This window comes from Chlorocebus sabaeus, chromosome 7 (genome assembly GCF_047675955.1).
Source record: "Chlorocebus sabaeus isolate Y175 chromosome 7, mChlSab1.0.hap1, whole genome shotgun sequence".
In the NCBI taxonomy this organism is placed as follows: Eukaryota; Metazoa; Chordata; class Mammalia; order Primates; family Cercopithecidae; genus Chlorocebus; species Chlorocebus sabaeus.
The window spans coordinates 96,558,912-96,577,994 of NC_132910.1; the positions used below are offsets into that span (position 1 = coordinate 96,558,912).

General features: G+C 43.9%; 1 protein-coding gene across 8 annotated transcripts in view; it reads right to left on the bottom strand.

Annotated features, from left to right (window-relative positions):
* Positions 1-326: 326 nt before the first annotated feature.
* The window catches only part of ZNF827 (zinc finger protein 827), a 174,463-nt gene continuing 155,706 nt past the window's right edge, over positions 327-19,083 (bottom strand). The window contains exons 10-15 of one of the 8 annotated variants that reach the window (XM_037992650.2): positions 18,522-18,693; positions 17,234-17,400; positions 8,258-8,449; positions 7,703-7,880; positions 5,788-5,820; positions 327-4,295 (exon numbers count right to left, since the gene is read on the bottom strand). In XM_037992650.2, coding sequence (XP_037848578.1) covers positions 5,805-5,820; positions 7,703-7,880; positions 8,258-8,449; positions 17,234-17,400; positions 18,522-18,693 — 725 coding nt within the window. In that variant the 3' untranslated portion in view covers positions 327-4,295; positions 5,788-5,804. Of the gene's footprint in view, positions 4,296-5,787; positions 5,821-6,099; positions 6,167-7,689; positions 7,881-8,257; positions 8,450-17,233; positions 17,401-18,521; positions 18,694-19,083 lie in introns of those variants that run through there. The other 7 variants (XM_037992646.2, XM_007999914.3, XM_007999915.3 and 4 more) reach the window with 7 other exon arrangements.

Sequence of the window (19,083 nt, forward strand, 5' to 3'; positions counted from 1 at the left end):
TGATGTTAAGCAGGAGAGGATAGGGTTGGCAAACACTTTCAAATGTCACTAAGTAATTTCAGGAAGGAGCTGGCCTGCCACTGTCCTGAATGATGGATATGCTCTCAACCTTAATGGCCATTAAAGATGTACATAATAACAGTTTGCATTATAACCATCACTGTTCAACACTTGAATTTTGTGACAGTTAAAACTAGGAGTGGACACTTCTGAAATCTGATTAAAATACACTGAGAAGTAAAAAACGGAACAAAGCAAGACAAACAAAACCCTGAGACTAACAAGCAGTCAAGGATGGCAAACGAAAAAAGAAAAAGAAACAAGAGTATAGCCAACTTGTTTTTTTAATTAGAGTATATTATACTTTCAAACTGGATACACTAGAAATTGGCAATGCAACATAAGATGCAAAGGAATATACCAGTTACTGTCAAAATGACCCTGTACAGCCTTGTAATGCAAAAAGCTTTATACAATACAAATTTTCAGTAATGTACACAAACCTTGACAGTATGATCATCTGAACATAATATGAAGAGTTAAAAAAAGGATAGAAGAAAGAAAGTGCTGAGAACCCTAACTGCATTACTATATGGAAAAATAAGCTAGTTTTCATTGAAGAATGCATAGTGACAACAATTGAAGTTAGTTGGTAGGTGAATTTCTCAAAGATGTTAGTGTTTTACACGGAAAGGATATCTATGGAATACATCCTTCCCTGAGTATCAAACTGCAAACCAAATTCAGGGGAACATATTTTCTAGGGTGGAGTCTGAAAAATGCTGTAGATTTTTTTTCTTTATTAATAACAATAATAATATAAAAAGTCAAACAAACTCCAAACACACCTTTTCTCACTCAGAAAACTTTTATAATTTACCAGAAAGATTGATGACTCTTTCCAAAGTGCTAAAAAAGTTGCCCAATTATATTAAGCATGACTAAGTCATTCAAATACAAGTTCAGTGGCAAGCAGTGAAATGCATGGCATTTGAGCAGTAAACGTCTCCTTCTTTCACTCCCTCTTGTTCTTGAAAGTTTCAATCCTAAGACCTCCTATTGCACAAGTGGCATGCTGTAAAACCTATGGTCCGAATTGTCAGGGCCACCCTTTCAGGGTTTTAACCCGCTGGTGCTTGAGTGTGATTCACCTTTTCTACCAGCCTCTGTGGGATCACTTTAGCCCACTTTCCTGTCAACACTGAACTTGTAATTTTGAAAACACATTATTAGCCAAGTGGCACATTCTCCATTATATGGGGATAAAGACATGACTTGAAAACAAAACAACCCAACCCACCCATAAGCCCAGTATTCTTGGAGTGTATTGTCCATAACTATCTATAGTGTCTTTTACTGAGACATTGATGTGGCGAGGTTGAACATCGTTTCAAACCCGGCCGAGAACAAAGGTCTCTGCTGGAGAATGACTGAGGGTTTGGGAGCTTCCCGCCCTAGCTGGTTTGGCCTCCCTGTCCCTGTGGGCATCTCCTTAGTGTAAACAGATTTGCCAGGGCACCGAGCAGGCTCCCCATCCATGGCGGGATGACTGGCAAAGGGAGGTGTAGCGTACCTGCTGGGTGTGGGGGAGAGGGGCTGGCATGGAGGGGACTGAGGAGACCATGGTGTGGACAGACAGTACAGTCTTCTGGCTTCCTGTAGAACTGTACTAATTTCCAGGGAGCTTTCAGCAAAGCAAACTGACTAGAGGAAGAACATTAGGGATGCTTTTATTTTCCCCTGGTGAAACAGATTTTAAAAAACCCCAACTCTTAGGATAACACATGATGGAAAACAGCAACACAGTAAGAAAGTGTTCCTCCTGTACACCAGTTCTCCAATAGATAAATTAAATATATAAACTTTTATATTCCAAACTTCCCATTATTATACAAAGAACATTTCTTCCTGCTCTTTCAGCCTGTTTCATACTGGAAATTCTGTTGTTTTAAAAATACAAGCAATGAACATATTCAGCCAAAGATTTTTTCCTTTTTTCTTTTTAAATCACCCATTACTTTTTAAGATTAGCAAAGGGCTTTACAACCAACCCACACCTGCTTCCTGCTGCAATAAAGTGCTGCACATAAATTGCCATTTTAATGACCACAAAATAAGAGCTTTTAAATAAGTATAAAGTTAGCCTCCTAGCAGGTTACATCTACCAGGCGTTAACAAAATGGAATACAGAATTACTAATAACATGGAGGATACCGCGATATAGCCAGAAGACCGGCAAAACGCAATGGAAACTTGTCAGGGGCATAAACTGAACCATAGGACTAAACAGCACCTTTTTGTTGCGTCATTATATGTCAAAGAGGTTGTGGCTAAATCTTCAAACATACAGTCTACTCATTCCATAAAAAAGGTACATTTTCTTCCTTTTTACTTTTTTCAGATGAGAAACAAAAACTAGTGCAAGACCACAGCACTGTGCAAAACTGCCGCTTCTTTTTTTTAGTCTGAGCATTTATACCCAGAATTTATCCAAACCCCTTTTAATCTCCTTGGCTGGATTTATCAACCATAAATTTTTTTCACTCATACATTTCTTTTTCCTGCAAACAAATGGTAACCACTGAATTAATACATCATATATATATATATAATCTGCCCTTAAAAAATGATGCACTGTGTGTGTGCACCGTACACATTTGTCTATGTGTGGGCACACACACAAAACACACTTAAGTTCTGTGATGTTTGCTGCAGTGCTGCGAGATATTTCTTCCAGATCAGTCACTTGATTCCTCGCCTCTTCATCGCCAGAGAAGATCTGAGTACAAGGTCTCCAGCGCTCTGGTGGAAATCTCCAGCAGCACTGTAGATGTCTACCATTCCTTCATCGACTAAGCACCAGGCCCTACCACTCTGTAGCCGTCAAAGAGAGAGGGAAAGGTGATGAAGGAGCACAGGGAGAGACTGTCGTGGATGAACAACCCAGGAGGGAAAAGAACGTTCATCGCTGTTAAAGAAGCCAGTACAAAGAATGTGCAATAGAAATGTCATGGCACACGACACACGGCTTTCTCTTTCAGAATCCACAAACGCCCACACACCGCATTCACCCAACAGAAAACCAAATGCACCAGTATATAAGCTTACAAGTGCTGATTGCTATTAAGGACACTCTCTTTAGGGTTTAACAAGACAAGATTCCTTTCAGAGAAAAGTACGGAGAAGGGCTGAGAGTGGGAGTGGGTGGCTGGGTAGGCATGCCTCTGAAGGTAGAAGTATGCAGTAGGTCACCTCTCTGAAGATTGGATAAAGCAGCTTTCAGGTCAATGCAATAGGTATACACACAGAGCCAATTCTCTATTCCTTACTAAAGATATACAGTACACATGTTTCAGACCCATGGGGGTCTGTAGGTTTTGCAGCAACATACACCTGCTGGGGTTGTGTTTAAGTTTTGTGGGTTTTTTTTTTTTGTCTTTTGTCTCTTTGTTTTTGGTACAGAACATGGCTGCCCTCAGACAGTCTCTGCTCTTTCTCTCAGTCCGAGATAGGCGAGGAAGGAGTGTTTGGGTGAGGGGATGCTGGGAGGCGCAGTCTGAGGTCGGGGAGGGTGGAATGTGAGATCCAAGTGGTTCTTGGGGTATAACATTGTCAAGGGAATGAGATGGGCAAAATCTGAGTTCCGGTACTTGTCAAAGCGCAAAGGGGAGCCGTTGAAGGCCAAAGCCTTGAGTGCCAGGTTGGGCTCTGAGCTGCTGCCGTGGGCTGCTGTCAGGGCCACGGTCTGCAGAGCCTGGGAAGCGGACATAACCGACAGGGGAGACAGGAGATTCCGGGAGCTCCCGACCACCAGGAGCGGGGCCCCCGGGCCGGCCGGTTCCTTGGGGGCTGGACACAGGCCCTTCTTGTCCTCCTCGGGGCAGTCCCCACTCTGGTGCTTCTTGACGTGGCGGCTGAAGACGAAAGGGTGTGTGGTCTTGAACAGGCACTCTTCGCAGCTGAAGGTCTGGCGTGGGGCGTGCTTCAGCTTCTTGTGCAGGTTGAGATTGTCCTTGCGCTTGCAGCTGTAGCTGCACTGGTCACAGTGGAAGGGCCGCTCCCCGGTGTGGACGCGCACGTGCTCGATGAGCTTGTTGGCGGTCTTGGACAGGTAGCCGCACTGGTCGCACTTGTAGTGGTTGCCCAGGCGGTGCTCCCGGGTGTGCGTCTCCAGCTCCAGCTGGTTGGCCTTCACCGTCTGGCAGATCCGGCACTTGTACTCCATCTTGTAGTGGGTCTTGAGGTGGCACTCCATGGCAGCGGGGCGGTTGGTGGAATAAATGCAGAATGGGCACCTGCCGGGGGAAGCAACGCAAGGCAGGTTCAGCCGGGGAGGTTCGGAGGCAGCCGCGCTTCTCCCCGCCTCACCAGCCTTCCCTCACACCACCCCGCAGTGTCTGAGGCCTGACCTGCCCAGCCCAGCCCAGCCCTTGCCGCCTCTCAGGGGTGGAACGGCCCTTTTTGGCTCTCCCTGCTGACAGAGCAGTCCCCGCTGACAAGCAGCTCTGGCGAGGTCCGCTCAGCCTATTCTGGGTCTCCCGGCCGATACAGGCAAGGCCAGCCCTCACCAAGGGGAGCAGAGAAAGTGCCAGGAATCAATTTGCTGGTGCTCCCCTCCAGCCCCCGCCCGGCCCCTCGGAGCCCTCCCCACTCCCGACCAGACAGCGTAGAGGTCTAAACCTCCTGACCTCCCCTCTAGATGGGAGCAACACAAAGAATCGACTTTTCATGCACCACACCAAGCACACGCAGAAAGGCTAAGAGGTTTTAAAGAACAGCTTATAGGGGGAGCGCTACCTCCAGCAAACAGAAAGTCACAGGGGTCAGAATCGTGCTTATTAAGGGGTTGTTAGGATGAGAAGGCCTGTGTGTGTATCTCTGTGTGAGTGTGTGCGTGTGTACATATCTATGTACTCGTAAAACATATCTCCCTGCAGGACTGGCTCTTTGTCAGGAAAGGAAGCTGAGGACTATGGCAGGGGCATGGGAGGAGAAGGAAGCCCACCCAACGGCCCATCTGCTAATGAGGAAGGGAGGAAGGAGGGAGACAACTGCTATCTGGAGCTCAAAGACATTATTAATACATGATTATGCTGGAGACAGGATAATAATCCGACTGGATTGGAAATTCTCAGAGGGCAGGACCGTATCTTACATTTCCTCTGCATTCTCTGCAGTGCTTGGTAGAGTAGTCAGCACATGGTAAGCACTCAGGACATACTGGTTCATTATTTGAGTGGTCTCTACAGGCAATTTAGGCAGATTCTGGAAGGGCGGATGCTGGTCCCAGCTCCATCACCTTGTCAGGCTGGAGCTGGATACCCTAGCCTGGGCCTCTCTGTGGCTCAGTTTCTCCATCCTTTGCAGTGAGGCTATGCTACCACCAACCCTCCTGGCTGTCCAGAGGGGCCACGAGGAGTGGTGAGGCCATGTTAACAAACTCCGCTGAGCTTCCCTTTTAGAAGCTGCCAGGCTGGAGTCAGTGGCTTATATGAGAACTGTAGCGTGTTTGCTCTCTTTCCACAAAGAATGCAAATGCAAAAGTGGCTGCCTCAGCTCTTGCTTGGCTCCTGCAGGGCAGGGCCCAGGAGTGGACTGTCCTCGGAGGGTCTGGAGAGGTGTTCAGCAGAGCCCAACACAACCAAGTGCACCGTGCACGGCCTCCTCAGCGCCAAGCTCGCCGTTAGCCTTTGAACCTCAGCTCACAGAAGAGTGCACACGAGAGAAATATAAAGCCCATTCCCAGGTCAGGTGCACACACAACCCCTACGCCAAGCTGGGCCTTACCTAGAGGAGTCTGAAACTCACCACTGTCCTGAGCTACGGCAAAAGAAAAATAATAGTATAATCTTATTTGATCTGCATTATGAACAGGATATAGAGTACAAGCAGTTCCATCACAGAAAAGCAATTTAGACATCAGCAGTCTGTTTCATTTTAAGGACATTTCTGTGACCCACAGCTCAATCTTTCTTTCACTGCTCAGGCAAAGTGCTAAGGGTTTTCCGTGCTCCCGTTATTTTCTTAAAGACACTCTCTCAGGCAAATTAATTCTCTGATATGGCAAAGGAAACAAAACAAAACAAAACAAAGACTCACTGTATAGCCAGAAGGCATTATCAATTTTTTCAAAGTATTCTTCTACTTGGTCATCCTAGAACATAAACTATTACACAGGGGACGGTTAGCACCGCACGGGAAGTGTCTGTACCAGCAAAAGCATCAGAGTTCACTGTGCATTCTCCCCAATGGCTTCAGAGGCTTGGGACTTTGGAGGTCCCTGAGGAAAGGCGAACTGGCAAAGCCACAACTGGCAGGGGCCGCAACGTTCATGGGTGTGATTGGGCTACTGGGAAGGGCAGTGAGCACTGGTCCAACCATAGAAAAACATGGTTCTGGTGTTTCTTTTTAAAATGAGAGCACACAAATATTTATAAAGGGACAGTGGGAACAAACCAAATCAAATCCCCAAATAAGCTCTCGCTAGGCATTTCCCATCTACTGGTTTCCTTGAATTATAATCACCCCCTCCCCAATCCCTTCTGCCCTCCCCTCCCCCTCCCTTCGAAGCACCCCCACGAGTGAAACAAAATGGAGTTCAATGGTGGGTCCTGTTGTTCCCTGATTCTCCTGTGTGGGGGAGTTTTTGAGGAGGCAGGGGCCTGGGGGGACCCAGCCCGCACTGCCCCCAACACTCCACTCCCGGGGTCCTTTCCATCTCTCCCTTCCTCAGCCATCTGGGGGAGTCATGCCACCTCTCTGGCGGCTTGTGAGTTTCAATGATGAACATGTTTTAAAACAAAAGGTTTTTTTCCCCCTCGTGTTAAGTAAATGTAATTTTTCATTCAACATGATCGTTTAGCTGAGAATTAGTAATTATGCCTTGAAAACTGTGTCTTTCTGTGTCCTCCTACCTGTGCTGCTTTCTCTTCACCAGACCCTAAGTGTCTTGTGAACAGGGACTCTGATTTCACCGTGCAGATTAGGTAGTACTAGGACATACATTTCTTGAGGGTGGAAATGGTGTTTTATTCCTGTGTGCCCGTTAGCGCCTATTATCAAGCCAGACACACAGTGTGTTTGATATTAATTGATTGGTTTCACTTGAGACCAAAGAGCCTCTTGAAAATACTGGTTAAAGATGATGCTCGTTGTCTAGATCTTGGGAAGAAGACATCAGTATGTTTGCAGGAGGACCATGAAGCACATGATCTTTTCATGAAAAATGTTGCCTCCTGCCTGTTCAAACTGTCCAATTTTGGAGGATGGGGTGGTTGTAATGCTTCCTTAAAGGATATGTAGCAAGCCATCGGAGAAACAGAGATGGTGAGTCTCGGTGACAGTATGATTTATGCTTGGGGACACTAAGCCCTGAGTCCATCAAAATTAAGTCTGAATAAAACTCAGGCAGTGTAGGAGGAGTCTATTCTTGCATGCTGGGTTGTTCCAACGTGTCTTTTCTCTTGCTCTGAATCCCGGGATATTTGCAAAATGGATTCTTCTACTGACATCTGTTGACACCCTAGGGGGACAGGGTTAATTCAATCCAGCTAAAGGCAGCAGGGGTTCCTGACTAACTCCCCTCATACCAAGCTTCCCTTCTCCATGACTCCCAAAACCTTCACGGGAAGGGACAGGGCAGGGAAGGGGAAAGGGTATTTAATAACAACGCAGTAAAAGGTTCTGTACTTGCTTTCCTTACTTGAGCCCACCGGTGGGGACAGTGTGGCATTTCTTATGCTCCAGCAGCTGTTCGGGGGTCTTCATGAACTTATGGCACACATCACACTCAAACATCCGGGTGATGAGGTGTATCTGCAGATGACGCTCAAACATGTTCTTCGTCTTGCAGACAAAGTTGCAAAAAACGCATTCGAACCCTGCAAGGACCGAAGCTGGGTATAGAGGTGCACAGGGCAGCGGGGAGAGGAGGGCAGGAGTGGAGCCAAGCTCCCCCTTCCTCGCATCTCCTCAGACGCCTGACAACTATACTCTTCCAGGCACTGTTCCCCATATCTCCGTGCAAAAAGGAGTTAAATGTACAAACATCAGAATCAATGTCACCCTCCCCATCCTTCTACCCCATACTGGAATGCAAATTAAGCCAAAAGAAATGCAAACTTTAGGTGAGGCCCAGTATACTGCATCCTGGGCCTATTATCAGTTTCTGACATTGCTCCTGTCCAGGGCTTATTCTCAAGAATAGGTCATCCTGGGTGCAGAGGGTTGAGCAGGCTCACACCCAGCTCCTCCTTACCTTTCTCTGGTTTTTCCTCACTGTTCAGTGAGGGCTGGCTCCCAGGCATGACAGAGATGACCAGCAGGTTGTTCCCGCCCTTGTTTTTCTGGGAGCCATCTGAATCATCTTTGCTGTTGGCCGAATCACTCAGAGCTGAGAGGGAGGATGAAGAGGGGCTATTTGATTCGCTGGGGGTCTTCCTGTCTTCCCCTAAAAAATAAGCAAATAACCCAGTCTGTTACTGAGATGAAAATCCTCAGAATGATAGCAACTGAGGGTGACGAGTTGAGTCTCACGGATGCATCATCATTCTGGGAGCACAGACTCATGTCCCCAGCTCCCCCACCACTGAGGGATCCCAGGCCCTAAGGCACCTACCCCCTTTGTGGTACTGGGGGCCAAAAGCAGGCATTCATTCATTTGAGAAGTGTTTATTAAGGTCTTACATGAATTAAAATAAAATGACAGTAATAGCTAAGATGTACTGAACATGTTACCGCTTTCCAGGAACTGTGTTATACTTTAAATTATCTCATTTTGTTTTTTCAAAAATCCTATGTGGCACAATGGTTACCCGCCCCATTTTATGATGAGGGAATGGAGTCACAGAAAGGTTAATCTGGCCTAGATCCTATGGCTGGGAAGTGGTGGAGAAGAGGTTTGAGTTGGTCTGACTCCAGGGTCCATGCTCTTCATCAGTACACTGGACCCTCTCCCTCAAAGCCAGACACAAACAAGTCAGCAGGCCATTAAAATCTAGTGTCAGAAGACTTCTGCTTCTACTCAAGAGAGAGTGTCAGGGACTGGGTTTACCATTACTACTAACAACTGAAAAAAATCAGACAAAATATACCAAATGCTAGTTTTCATATCACTGGATGTTAGGCAATGAAGAAAAGTGGTCCCTGAGAGACAGGAAACAAAAGAGGTGAGCCACATGACTGATCAGTTTCCTGCCTTGAGACTCTCCAGGCTTCAGTGCAGAGAGGAGGAACCAGGTGGAACCTGACAGACGCCCTGAGTGGAGGAGACAGAGCTGACGGTCTGACCAGACTTTGCAAGACGGAGTATCAGAGGGGAAGGGCAGCACAAAAAACAACTCCAGAGACACAGAGAGGGTCCCCCTTGAGTATTCAGCAAAGTATGGATCAGAGCATGGGGATGAAGAAACTACCCATAGTTGGAGGGGGGAAAGCCACCTGAAAGGCTTAGAGAACAGTGCCCGGCACTCAGAGAGGGCTAGAAATAATGCCTGTTTCTACTAGTCAGATTGGAAAAACACGTAATTTACAGGGCATTAGGTGGAAAACTAAGAAAGGTCTCTTAGTAGTGGGTTAAACCTAGATTAATCACTGCTTAGTGATCTAGACCTGCCAAAGAATCATGAAAGCAAGACCCCAAAGGAATGAGGTTTCCAGGTAGCTAGCTGCATCTTAAAACAAAGGTCAAGAATATGTATAGGAATATAAAATATTAAGCACCCAACATTGTAAAAATCACAGTCTGCATCCAAAGGTGATCAGATGTGCAAAAAGATAAACACAATTCAAATTGAGAATTATCAACCAATCAAAGGTGACCCAGAACAGACACAGTTGTTAGACTTTGCAGACAAGGACATTAAAACAGTGGTGACTGTATTTCATATGTTCAAGAAGTTAAGCAGAGACATGGACGATATTAAAAAGATCTAAATAAAATTTCTACTGATGAAAACTGCAGTGTCTGTTGCCAGCAGTAATCTCATTAGACATGGCAGAGGAAAAGATGAGTACACCTGAAGATAATAGCTACAGAAACTATCTGAAATGAAACAGAGAAAGGAATTCCCCCAAATGAAAAGAGCAACAGTGAACTGAGGGATGCCTTTGGGAAGCTTAAAATAAGTTTAATTGGAATCCCTGGTGGGGTGGGGAGGGCAGAGATTTGAAATGGCCAAAAATGTTCCAAATTTGAGGAAAATCATAAACCCATAGATCTAAGAAGCTCAATGAACCTCAAGCAAAAGAAACACGAGGTAACCTATACAAAGGAACATCATAAATTGCTCAAAATCAGTGCTAAACAACAAAATCCTAAAAGTAGTCAGAGGAAGAAAGATATGTGCAAAGGAGCAAAAGCAAAGACGACAGTGGATTTCTCACTGGAAACTATGCAAGTAAGAAGACTGTAAAGCAGCATCTCTAAAGTACTGAAAGATACACTGCCAACCTAAAATCTTATACCCAGTAAAAATATATTTCAAAAATGAAGGCAAGAAACAAAAGCTTACATTAAAACAAATGAAGGAATTCATCACCAGCAGACCTAAATTACAAGAAATGTTCAAAGCCCAGGCAGAAGAAAATGAAATCAGATATAAAACTGATCTACACAAAAGAATGAGGAGGCTGGAAATAATAAACACATGGATAAATTCATAATTTTTGAATTATTGAAATATCTTTAAAAGATACAAGTAACATTGTTTAAACAAAAATAAGTGTTTTATAGGGTTTATAAAACATTTTTTAAGTAAACATATGACAATAGCATAAAGGCTAGGAGGAGAGAAATGGAAGTCTACTAGTATGAGGTTCTTCTACAACATATGAAGTGGTTTAATCAATTAACTGAAGTTCTACTGTGATAAATTAAGATGTACTTTTTTTTGGAGACAGGGTCTCACTCTGTTGCCCAAGGAACGTACAGTAAAGTGATCTCAGCTCACTGCAACCTCCACCTTCTGGGTTCAAGCAATTCTCCTGCCTCAGCCTCCCAAGTAGCTGGGATTACAGGCATGTGCCATCATGCCTGGCTAGTTTTTGTATTTTCAGAAGAGACAGGGTTTCACCATGTTGGCCAGGCTGGTCTTGGACTCCTGACCTCAAGTGATCTGCCCACTTTGGCCTCCCAAAGTACTGGGATTACAAGCATGAGCCACCGCACCTGGCCTAAAGATGTACATTATAAACCCCAAGTAACTGGAGAGCTAGACTTTGTTCCTGGTTCAAGAGACTTGAGAATATTAAGATGTCAATTATCCACAAAATGATTTATAGATTCAACGTGACCCCAAAATTGTAGGTTAAGGGAGAAAACATAGGGAGACTATTCTTCAGTTCCCTTTAAATCAGTTAATTAAGCAATCTAGTGACTGTAAATGTTAGAACCCAACTTCCTTTATTAGGAGATTAAAAAATAAGTCCAGCCTGGCCAACATGGTGAAACCCCATCTCTACTCAAAATTCAAAAAATTAGCCAAGTGTGGTGGCATGCGCCTGTAATCCCAGCTACTTGGGAGGCTGAGGCAGGAGAATCACTTGAACCCATGCAGGCAGAGGTTATGGTGAGTGGAGATGGCGCCATTGTACTCCAGCCTGGGCGACAGAGCAAAACTCTGTCTCAAAAAAAAAATATATATATATACACACACACACCCCCCTATGTGTACACACACACACACACACACACACATACACACACACACTTCTAGAGTGTAAAATTATTGGTGTTGTGTTTACTTTTATTCCATTTTCAAAATTTTCTAGAGTGACCATATTTTTTAAAGTTTTTAAAAATAGAAAGGAAGAAATATGTATCCACTTGCAATGTTTTCAAATCCTGTTCCTGTCAAAACTGCACTTAGGGTCCAGAGCAGATAACTCTTACTTCGGTTCACAATTTTAAAAATCTTGCTCCTATTAGAACTGCAAGTATGTGACCTTAGTCACTGATCATGAGGAACAATGGCATATGACTTTAGACTACAGACTCCTCTCTTGGTGCAAGAAAGCTGTGTGAAAACTAGTACCATTATTGCCAGTTGCTTATCTTATATATTTAGCCAGCTTAGTTACATTTTCTAGACAGAACATTTTCAGTGGAGACCCTGAACCCCTGATATTGCGACTCCATCTTCTAATATTGGCCTGTTGCAAGTGATTCTTTTAAATTCGTTTTTAGAATTAAAACATATTAATTTCAACTACCATCTCTAAACATAGATTCAAGTACCCTTAGGCTTAAGGCACAGGCAGAAATACCTACATTAATAAATTTATAAAGATACAATGTGCTGTGCCAGCCACTCTGTGATACAGCCCAGCCTGCTCAATGTGTAATCCCTAGTCCAGACAGCCTCCCCTGTTTCTGTCTCCATCTTGTTTTGCTATGTCTGTGGAAAGAGTCATGGTGCCCTTGCCAGCCAAGTCCAAGGCTAATCGTGACCCAAGTGATCATTTACCTTCTTCGGCATCACAAAGATCTTGGTGAAGGACACCTGTGCACAGGTGATAAAACTTCACACACTAGGACAACTAGCTGAAGAGAACTTAAAACACAAAACGAAATCCCTAAATACTGCACAATTTAAAACATCACAACTTAGGAAATTGAAACCATAAAAAAAAATTACCAATCATCTTGCTGCCTCACTACAGGCACTGTTACATTTTAGAGTACTTCTTTTCATTCTTAAAAAAGTAAGCACTTCTACTTAAATTGTTTCCATTAAGGTTAAGAATAAAGACTCTAGATCCAGGCTGGGTGCAGTGGCTCATGCCTGTAATCCCAGCACTTTGGGAGGCTGAGGCGGGTGAATTGCCTGAGGCCAGGAGTTTGAGACCAACCTGGCCAAATGGCAAAACCCCATCTCTATTAAAAATACCAAAAAACAAGATGGGTGTGGTGGCCCCTGCCTGTGATCCCAGCTACTCAGGATGCTGAGACATGAAAATTGCTTGAACGTGAGAGGTGGAGGTTGAAGTGAGCCAAGGTCGTGCCACTTTACTCCAGCCTCGGCAACAGAGTGAGACCCTATCTCAAAATAAATAAATAAATAATAAAAATAAAAAATAGATCAGAATACGTGAGTTTGAATCTCACCTCTACCACTTAGTAGCTGTATTATTTTGAACAAGATACTTAACTTTGTGCCTCAATTATCTCATCTATAAAATGGGGATAATATCAGCACTTGCCTCATATGGTTGTCGTGATAATTAAATAGGTTTTTATATGTAAATCACTAAGAACAATGGGATCATGGTAAGCATTATAGAAAATATTATTATTCTATTATAAAACATACATAGTAAAATGTAATAATAATGATAACTAATACTTTGTATTTTCTCATGCTATTTTAGATATTTGTACATAGTTGGCTCTCAAAAAATTCATGAAAATATTTGCATTGTTTTAAATGATTGTATTATATCGTGGAGGGGATTAGTCTACTTAAATAGTTCCTTAAAATTAAACTTAAAGTTAAAATTAATATTTCACTGATTGAATATTTTCCCATGAATAAATTCCCAGAGATGGGATTACTGGGTCACAGGGCATTACATTTTAAGCCTCTTGGTATATACAGCTTAATTAGCTTCCAAGGAGTTTTACCACTCTGCAGGGCAACAGCAATGTGAGTACCAGCATCATCCCAGCAACAGTGAGTATTAATACCAAATGTTCTCCTAACTTCACAGTGGAATATAAGCCTGGAGTTTTAGTTGGACTGCCAGTGAGGTTGTGTGTGTTTCCTTATGTAAGTGGTTAGCTTTTATTCCCTTCACTGTGAATTGACTGCTCATGTCCTCATATCCTCTGCTAATTCTTCAATTAGAGGCCTAAAGATTTTCTTAACAGTTTATAGGAATATTCCATGCGGTAAATATATTAACCTTTTGTCATTTTTGTAAACACATTTTTTCAGACCCAGGTTTTGGTTTTGCTTCTCTTTTTCTGTTATTTTTTGCAAACTGAAGAAATTTTTATGTGTCAAATCTCTTGATTGTTTTCATTTGTGCTTTATTTTATCACTTAAGCTTTTACAAATCCTTCTCGCTCTGTAAGCTTGATAAATATTCTATTTTCTTCAGGCTTTTCTAGGGCTGACTTGTTAATAGGGATTCTGTAAGTTATCTGGAATTTATTTTGGTGCCAATGTGAGGTGAGGTATTGATGGCTGTATTTTCCAAATAGCCATTCAGATTCCTCAATGCCATTTATTGCAACATTTAGAAATTGCAGCAAAATTTGCATTGAAGAAGTCACAAGCACCAGACGGGATATTTTCCCCTTGTTGATATTCTCTGCAGGGACAAGACACCAGACGGTGGGAGAAAGGTGAGGAGGGGTCACTATGCGGAAACGCCTAATGAGAGGACAGTTCCTCAGGTACCCCCTTAACATCCCACTCACAGGCATGCCTGGAGTAGCAGAAACCCATAAGAAAATGTGAGAAAGCATGGGTTCTGTAGGAAACTAAACAAAATGTGTGCTATTGATTAGAGCTCATCCTGGAGATCACAACTTCACTTAGGTAACAAGATAGCGTGGCAGATTTCCTAAGGTACTGAAATAATAGGTGACTTTTCCTAAGACGGGAAAATCAAATTAGAGAACAAGGCTCATAGAATTAGAGAATCTTAGGCCTAAGGGCATCTCCTGCACATCTGAAAATACAAGGAACAGATGGAGGTCCAGATAAGTTAACTGAGGTCCTACATTCACAGTACTACTGATGGTACTATAGGGTCTAGGACCTGGATCTAGAATTCAGTGTGTGCTTTCCTCCATGCCAAGTAACTGCCACATAGATTACAGAAATAAGTCTCTAGGACTCTAAGGTTCAAGCAACGGCCACGTCTGAGTAGTTTTCTTAGCATGCACAAATGTGCATAGACGAGCTTGCACACAAATATATTCATTCACTGAAGGAACACTGATTCCCCACTTGTACTGTAGGGCCTGTTCCAGGTGCTGAGATACAGCAGTGAGTTAGACAAGCTCCCTGTTCTTGGGAATACATACTGCTATATATGTCATATAACAAATATATTGCTTTTTATGTCATATAGCATATATATTGCTTCATATCATAACTTTGCAATAATCCAACTTACTAATTTACAAATTTAGATTGATCTATTTTGGGTCAAACTCAAACACCTCAAAACTATACTGAAAACAGGAAACCCTTGCTGTGAGACCATTAGCTTATAACAGGGGTCAGCAAACTACAGTCCTTGGGCTCAAATGAGCCTCCTGTTTTTAGAAAAAGTTTTACTGGAACATGACCACACCCACTCATTTGCATATTCTCCAGGACTACTTTCAAGTTTCAACAGCCGAGTTGAGTACTAGTGACAGAAACTGTATGACCTGAAAGCCTAAAATATTTACTATTTGCCCCTTTGAAAAAAGCTTGCAGGGCCCTGGTTTATAAACTAGGTTTTAACCTTATTCTTAGAGGAGCGGCAGCATTAAAGGCTCCTACTGAATTAAAAAAGAAACTTCTTTAATGCATTTCACTCTTGGGTGACTGTACTAACAAACAAGATATTCTTTCCTGCTAGACAATGAGCCCTGAGCCCTGCTACATCAGAGAGAACAAGATCTTTGCTTCATTCCCTGTGGTAATTACGAGGTATGTGTTTGCACTGGTTAGTTGTGAAGTTTCCACTCACGACAATTAAGCGATGACAAGTCCAGCTTCTTCCTAGTCATTTGGTTTCTCTGGTTTCCATATGGTGGTATGGGCGTGGAGGGGGCTTTGGAGTAGGATGGGAGGGAGGAAGGTTTTCAGCTGGGTTCAGGTATACTTTGGGGTAAAGAGGGTTAGAATGAAGGTTAACAGAAAGGAGAAAAAAAAAGACTATCTGAAAAGCCAGTGGTAATGGAAAAGAGTTTGGCCTTTTCCTCCATCAGCCACTCCAGAAATGCTGAATTTAATTTGTCTTCAACATGGGTTTCCCAGCTCACCTGCTGCCCACAGGCTAATGTGGTTACAGTCAGACAACTGACTGTAAAAATGGCACCTTCTCACTCAGCATAACAGCTCTCTGCAGACCTCCAAGTCATAGCTGCTCAATTTACTGACAAAAACAAGCTTTTATTACTGTTGGCACCACTGAGCCAAAGTGGCCAGAGAAGCATAGAGAGATCCTTCTCTGCCGTGTACATCGTCAGCACAACTGTCAGGGAAATTCCCCTTCCCGAATCCTTCAAGTGCTGATGAAGTGAGGGGCTGATCCAACACCCAGGGCTGGCAATCAGCAACATCAGCTCTTAATTTGTAAGCCCCGCAAATGCAGAGGGAGCTCCTCCTCATTCTCACTTAATGACTCCTTGCTGGTATCATTTGTAACCATCACTTGTGAGCGTATAATTGCATGGTGAAGTCAGAATGTTAACATCAATAAATGGAAGAAGTTAAGCAGAATGGCAAGAAGCTTAAATAACAGGCGAGCACTGGTGAAGCCTTGGCCATGGCCTAGACAGTGATGGGTTCGTTTCAGGAGAATCTGGTTTTCTTTGGCTGTGAACACACATGCCATGCGTCATTAAGGAGAGCGTCAGGGCTGCAGTTTCACTGGAGAGGAACGGAGCCTACAGAAGTAGGTGTGCAGTGCCCTGGCACGGGAAAACAGAAAGGTTCAAGGCTCTGCCAAGTGTTTCTCGGGGCTGTCAGAACAGCAGTGATACAGAGAGCAAGCTCTGGAATGAAAACTGTTCTGGGCTGAGTTTCAGTAGTCACTGAAACTAGTGACTGCAGCAACCCCTAGTTGCTGACCTTGGGTGGAATACCCCACCTCCGTTAAGCCTGTTTCTTCACCTGTACTGTACAGTGTGATAACAGTAGTATTCGCTTAGAGGGTTGCTAGGGGCTTAAATGAGAGCCAGTGTGCAAAGGCGTAAGACTGGGGCATTGAAAGACTGTCACATATGGTGATGAAGAAGAGGATCAGGATGAGCAACAAGCAAAGAGCTCAGCACCTTTCAACCACATCTGAACTTGGGAGTCTTTCAGAGCAGTAAGGCACAAGGCATGGCAGGAAACAGTATTATGACTACAGGGCAATGTGGCACTCATGCCTTGGGAAAGTCCTTCCTTCCATGGAAGGAAAGGGCAATGTCTCAGGGTGGTGGGGATGCTTCGGCCAGGTGGCAGGTGCTCTGGGGTGCAGGGTATGGAGGAGGAGTGTGAGAAGGACAGACAGGAATGGTCACCTGTGTGCTTGGTGCCAATGTGAGTCTTTATCTCTGCTTCCTCCATGGTGACGAAGTCGCAAGCAGTGCAGCAGATTGAAAACATCCACTGCTCCTTGTCCACGTGGAGTGACATGTGGCTGACAAACTGGACATTGAGCTCTGTCTCAAATCCACACACGTGACAACTACATGAAAGGGTAAAAGAAAAGAGGGGGAGAGAAAAGGGTGACACATACTTCTAAATGTGGGCTGTCCATTTATACACAGTACACTCAAGAAAACTGGAATTTGAAACACATTTGTCTTTCCACCAAAAGGTTTTGCATTAGAAAATTCTTCTGCTTTCTGGGATGCCTCTAAAGTAATCACTGTGCCAAACAGACTAAGGCCCAGCATCATGTAACAATCACATATGTATTATAACGATGCTAAATAATCATAAAGTTAATTTACAACCATGGATTCCAGATGCTGCACATCACCTAACTGATTTCCTTTGGGCAAAGAGATGCAGGGTAGCGTTGCCAAGGTATTTAGTGGTGCTGGTACACTGATAAACTCGGAGAGCATCTCACAGCCCAGGAGCCTCTCTCTGGCTCTGGAAACCTTCCCTAGTAGCAATGAAAGCACATACAGTTTGTTGTATGGCACTCCAAGCAAGAGGCTACTCTATCTGGGACAACTTCTGATAGAAGCCACCCATCCCTAGAGACATTCCTGCAAAAGGAAGTTTCCACCAATCAGTATGGCATATCTCTAGGGCAAGATCTGATAGACAGCCAGAAACTTGGGGGTTTTATGACAATCAAACCAATATTGATTCATGATTGAATACAGAAACGAAACATAAAATCCAGGTACTAAAGGGTGATACAGCCAAGGGGAAATATGTAATGCCTCTGGGCTATTTCTCTGGGGTTCTCAGATTTACATTTCCTCAGCCTTTTTTTTTTTTTAAACAATTCTTAGGGAGCAGCAACACACTCCGTTACAAAGGTTGGAGCTTCTGAGCTGAACAGACCTAAAAATTCATCCTCCCCAGAGCCCAGTCACTGTCTGGAGCTCCACCCCAGAGAGCCACCTCTAAGACCATTTCTCTTTCAATTAATACTACCAGGGGCACCCAAGCCAAGAGAGGAGTCTGTGCAACTGCAGGGCTCAATCTAAGCAAAGAAATGACTCAAATGAAGGCCAGGCTATGACTCAGAAAAGGAGCCTCGTGATGTATGCCCACAGCAGACAGGTAGGAAATGTTGAAGCCAAGAGTCTGAGAAAGGCAGACTAGCATGTTCCATCTGCAACTCACCTGTAATAATAAGGATGTTTCTTCCCGTCACTGCCTTCAGAGGTGACGGCGCTGACAATGTCCTCGGTGTCTGTACTCACCAGCTTCACGGAATGGACAGTCAAGTGCTGGTTCAGATTTGCACGGCACTTAGCAGCATAGGGGCACAAGTGGCATTTGTATTTTCTTTCCTCTGGGGGAGAAGGAACAGGAAAAAGCCCAAATCGTTTTCAAAAAGGAAGTCCCAACACCTTGTAAGAATCACTTAAAGGTATAAAGGAAAGAATGGTTCAAGTCACATCTCAGATGGCAACAATGGTAATGCCTTGGAATTCTAAGTATCTAAAAGTTTTTACCTAGCAGGTCACTCCTGTATTAGTACTTTTAAATATCTCCGGCTGGGCACTGTGGCTCACACCTGTAATTCTAGCACTTTGGGAGGCGGAGGCAGAAAGATCCCTTAACGACAGGAGCTCGAGACCAGCCCGGGCATCACAGCTAGACTCCGTCTCTACAAAAAATTTTTAAAAATTAGCCAGGCGTGGTGGCACAGGCCTGTAGTCCCAGCTATTTCGGAGGAGGA